The following is a 5,122-nucleotide window of genomic DNA, read 5'->3' on the forward strand; positions in this document are numbered from 1 at the left end:
TTGATCGTTTGCACGTGTTTCTAAGTCTTGCTGATTTAAACATTCAAGTGTTTTAAACCATTCACGTGCATTCGAAGCTGCACGCACTCATTCAAAGCGCGCACAGAGAGCCGCGTTTCAGACAATGCGCGTACACAGAATTGATTCCTCTTTCGCGTATGCTTGCATCTGAATGAACACATACACACAAAATTATCTCAAAATAACTGTCTCGGCAAGTATTCGTGTAAACACAGTCGGTTATGTCTTAAGTGAACATAAACAGTGGTGAAAGAAATCTAAAGTGCATCATTATATTGGATCTGTGCATTCGGTCTTAAAGGGGCAGCAGCCTATAAATACCTGCTGTTCCATAAGCGCCACCTGCTGTCAGAGAGTGGCATTTGCATCTCATTCACAAAGCTAAAATCAGACCATTCTGTTTTTGCATCAAATTGAGAAATTATACAAATCTAATTGCAATCTAAATAACATGTATTTAGCATCTTTGTTCGGATCGTGACTAAAATGCAGCAGTTGCCTCTTGTTTTTAAATGGAAAAAGCACAGCCTTATATGAAGAGATTTATTTTATTTGTATTTAATTATTTGATTTGGGATTTGTTTTAAAATTTCAAGTTAGTTTTATTATTTGACATACTGTATTTCAATTTCACAAAGAAATGTGCAGAATTTTGTTGGAGAAATAATAGAAGGACACCTTTTCATTTATAATTTGTCTTAAATCTCATTTTGTTAAAAAGAAAATTGTGAGAAAATTGTATTATGAAATCAGTATCATTAATTGTATCGCATCACATCGTGAGTTGAGTGAATCGTTACATCCCTACATGCTACTAGTTTTTGCTGTGGTATCAAAGAAGTATTCTGCTATTTAAATAATAAAGAACCATATTTTTTTTGCAAAATGACCCGATCTGTTACTCAAAATCTGATATGATAATGCAATATGATCCGAGCCATGAGTTTTGTGATCCGTTGCACCCCTACTCTCTTGACTTGTTATTTGAAGAAAAAAAGCGATCACTGAAGTTTTTAATCATGCTGATTTGTCCGCAGTGAAGTTCAGCCTATGTCTTTTTTTTTTATTATTCGGGCTACTTAAATTAATTTTGGGCTACCAAAATCTGAAGAATGTCTGCCCGAAGGGCTACCAGCGATTTTGAAATTTTGCGAGCCCTGTATGGGCTGATGCTCATAAAGTCACCGTGGCCAAATATTGGCAGAATAATTGGTATGTCTAGTATTGGTATGTCTAACATAACATAACATAACATAACACACAACATAACACAACATAACAAATAAAATAAAAAAGCAAGTTTAAATGCTCATGTTTATAAAATAAATACCCCATATTACTCTCAATTTAGATACCTCTGAATAAAATAATCACATAAAATAAAATGTATTAATTCCTAAAACAACATAAAACAACTTAAAAACAACATAAAACAACTTTAAAAGCTGCAAGTTTATAAAATAAAATACCCTCAGATCAGATTCTTCAAAATAAAATAAATTAAGTAAATAAACAAAAAATAAAAGCAAATTTAAAAGCTCTTCAAGTTTAAAATATTGGCAGGTGAATTGGTCTGTAAATATTATAAAATAATATTCCAATTCCAAATAAATTATTCCAAATAAATAATAAAATAAATATAAATATATTTTCTTTCCCAAAAGTAGGGCACTCAATGACCAGAATATAATGAAACTACGGTTCCCTATCGAAAGGTAACTCCTGTTGCGTCGTCATTTGACGACTGCTTGGGGAAACTCCTGTTTACTCTATTACTGAAGCCTTATTGGTTAACGTTTGTGTAGCTGCACAAACCACTGGCGCTCGAGCCCGCCAGAAGGGGCGGAGACGACCACTATATAAGTCGGCTCGGTGCGCCATCTTATCGGAATCTTCTCCTTCAGCGACGAGACCATCTCTTCGCTGACTCTGCAATCAAGAAGCTGAAGAGGGAAGAAGCTCAGCCTGCAGCTCGCCACCGTAGAGAGCCCCGGCAGCGGAAGAAGCAAGAAGCCTTCCCCTTTGGCTATCCGGCTGGTAAGAGCAATTCCTGAGCAATTTCTCTGCGACATTGTTGCAAATCTCGCACCACGAGTGTGGCTCGTGCGAGGAATCCCTGCACGATGCAGAAGGGCAGTGACGGAGAGACGGAACGCTCTCACAGAGAGCATGAGCATGATCTGCCGTTGTGTGTTTTACACATGAGATTGCACCCCTCTTACATCGAGCAGCTCAATCCCTTCAGGCGGATCAGAGTAGAATCCTGTCACCAATGATTCAGATCGCTGACAGCTTCGCATTTGTGTGTGCGTCGCTGAGGCTGCGCTCACTGAGACAGGCTGCTTTCATAGACGAAAGTGCGAGTTTATCCCTGCATCGCTCGCGGATCCCCTTCAATGAAGATGGCCCCGCCTCCCCAGCTCTCGTGTTTCTCCCCTCCCAGTTACCTCGGAGAAGAAACGGCGAAGTCGCGAGTTTGAGCGATCAGGCTTGAGTGATTTTACACCGGCGCAGGTCCCGTGTGTTTCACTCTCACTGCAGCACTTTGATCTGCCAGTGTGTTTTACACATAAGGATCAGCGTCCCTCGCTTACATCGAGCGGCTCAATCCTTCTAGGCGGATCGGAGTAAAGGCTGTCACCAGTGATTTCACATCACTGACAGCCTCAGATTTGAGTGCGCCGCTCGCCTGGGCCATGCCCACACTGAGGCTGCACTCACCGAGACCGATCTCTCGCTATGAGAGTGTGTGTCTCGATCTGCTGCGCTCGCGGTTTGCCTTCTTCGCGGCCCCGCCCCTCCTGCTCAAGTTCTCCCCTCCCAGCTGTCTCGGAGGATGAAACAGTAAAGTCACGGGGCTGAGCAACCGGGCTTGAGTGATCACACGCCGGTACAGCTCCCACACTGCCACTCTGCTTTTGGCCTGCGAGTTTACATTAAGCGCTCAGATTCTTTCAGACAATCAGAGCAGCTTTTTGTGTGCTTTGGAGGTCGCTCTAAAAGGCTGCCTGTTACAAAATAAAGACTATCTCATTTGATAGTAGATGCTATAGCTCTCTGGCTTACAATGCCCTTTAGGTGTGAGGGCCCATTCCACCAGAGGAATGGCCTCCTCTTGGGCCTGGTCCAGTAGAATCTCTATTGGGGAGTCTACCTTCATTAGATTCTACAATTTGGACATCCCTGCCCTGCAGGCGCGGGTCTTATCCACCTAATGCTTACTTTTTACCCCCCTCGGGTGGGGAGACTTATCTCAAGTAGACCTCAGAACGTTCTCTTTGTGGCTCAGGCTTATGAAGCCCTCGCTGAGTGTTCCTGGGCTGAGCTCGCGGAGCAGGCTAAGTTCTGCCTCTGCTTATAGCACGGCGCTATTGGATATGTTTCCCAAGCAGTCGTCAAACGACGACACAACGGGAGTTATCTTTCGATAGGGAACGCTCCGGTTAATCACGTAACCTTGGTTCCCTGAGATAAGGGAATGAGTGTTGCGTAACTGGCCGTGCTATAGCTGCACGCGAATCGATAGATGTCGCTTCAGTCGTATGATTCTGATGAGATGGCGCTCCGAGCCGACTTATATAACGGTCGGCTCCGCCCCTTCTGGCGGGCTTGAGCGCCATTGGTTTGTGCAGCTACACAAACGTTAACCAATCATGCTTCAGTAATAGAGTAAACTGGAGTTTCCCCAAGCAGTCCTCAAATGACTACGCAACGCTCGTTCCCTTATCTCAGGGAACCGAGGTTACATGAGTAACCGGAGGGTTATTTGGTTATTTAGGGATGCCGATGTCAACGAGTAGATTTGAATTTAGTCTATTTTGAGGTTATTGGCCGTATGCTTATTCATCATAAAATAAGCATCATAATTCTAATTTAACCCTCACATTCCTTCATAGTTCTCTTTCAGGGCAACACAAAAAAAAGGATATTCCTGGCATGCTTCTCTTTGACAGCAATCTCCTGTGTGTTGATGGCTTTGTTGATGCTCACTGCCTGTAGAAGAGAAAGAGAGAAAATTCAAATTAATTTTTGGGGCCTTTCCTTCAGTGAGGTTAAAGATTAAAAACCAGCTCATGGCAGAAGAGTCTTCCTGTGTGCTGGGGCAAACAGTGAGTTTTAGTGTTTCACTAGAGCCTTATTGAGCAACTTTAACCACCACTGCGCAACAGCCACTGAATACTAATGAAATTGAGCTCAAGGAGTGTTTGACAGGCAGCAGACCTAAAACACTATTACCGCTTGGGCTACATCCTCCTAATAGTTTGATTCATCTCTCAACTATATACATACTGACAACGTCGAGAGCTCTGATGCAGAACTAACTTGTGAGAGATATTGAAAAAGCATTAGCCATATGTTTTCTTTCCTGTTCCTTTCACAGATGCCAAATTGCCATCAGTTCTATGTACCTTCACAACTAAAACAGTGTTCCTGTTTAAACAAGCAACACATTTTCGGCATGGCCAGCTGAACGTAATGAACCCTTATCGGCCCATCAGATAATGCACATGGTTGCATGAGCCAATTAAGGTGTGGCAGGGCAGTCGAGTCTCTCAGTCATGCTTCCTCTAAAATGGCTGAAACTCCTTTTATTTAGAGAAACAAAACACTTTAGTTATAAAACAACAGTTATAAAACACCGCTAGGAAATACTAGTGCATTTCTGATGCAAAAGCTGCCCAAAAAGATGTTTTTGGCCAAATTTTACTCACACTGCATCTATGTGTTACAGAGCAGACCCATGATTACATGCTCATGTGACATTGCTGTGCTATATGGTCATGAAAACTATCGTCTGCATGCATTTTTTAGCACTGCGGTTTAAAAACAAGTCATTTTAAGCCACTGAAACGTAATCTGCAGCAAAAAAAAAAAAACTCATTCACTATATGCACACGCTGTCAGAGAGATGCACGCATGTGAAGGCAGTGCTCATAGAGTGCTGGAATATTAAACAGTTATTATATATAAGAGTTATTTTTGCCGCTTTATAGGCTACACACATTTGTAAATGTAAAAATGCCCATCTTTACAAATATCCTTGTAACCACAGTAATTTAGGTCTTAAGTAAAAGCAAACAGCTGAGAAAGAAAACACATG

General features: G+C 42.0%; 1 protein-coding gene across 1 annotated transcript in view; it reads right to left on the bottom strand.

Annotated features, from left to right (window-relative positions):
- LOC107672373 (huntingtin-interacting protein 1-like) overlaps window positions 1-4,785 on the bottom strand; it is a 45,367-nt gene extending 40,582 nt beyond the window's left edge. Inside the window, exons 1-2 of the mRNA XM_016465532.1 lie at window positions 4,771-4,785; window positions 3,951-4,014 (exon numbers count right to left, since the gene is read on the bottom strand). Of these exons, the coding sequence (XP_016321018.1) occupies window positions 3,951-4,014; window positions 4,771-4,785 (79 nt within the window). The remainder of the gene's footprint in view (window positions 1-3,950; window positions 4,015-4,770) is intronic.
- Between the last annotated feature and the right edge of the window lie 337 nt (window positions 4,786-5,122).

This window comes from Sinocyclocheilus anshuiensis, unplaced genomic scaffold (genome assembly GCF_001515605.1).
Source record: "Sinocyclocheilus anshuiensis isolate Anshui unplaced genomic scaffold, SAMN03320099.WGS_v1.1 scaffold144, whole genome shotgun sequence".
NCBI classification, from domain to species: Eukaryota; Metazoa; Chordata; class Actinopteri; order Cypriniformes; family Cyprinidae; genus Sinocyclocheilus; species Sinocyclocheilus anshuiensis.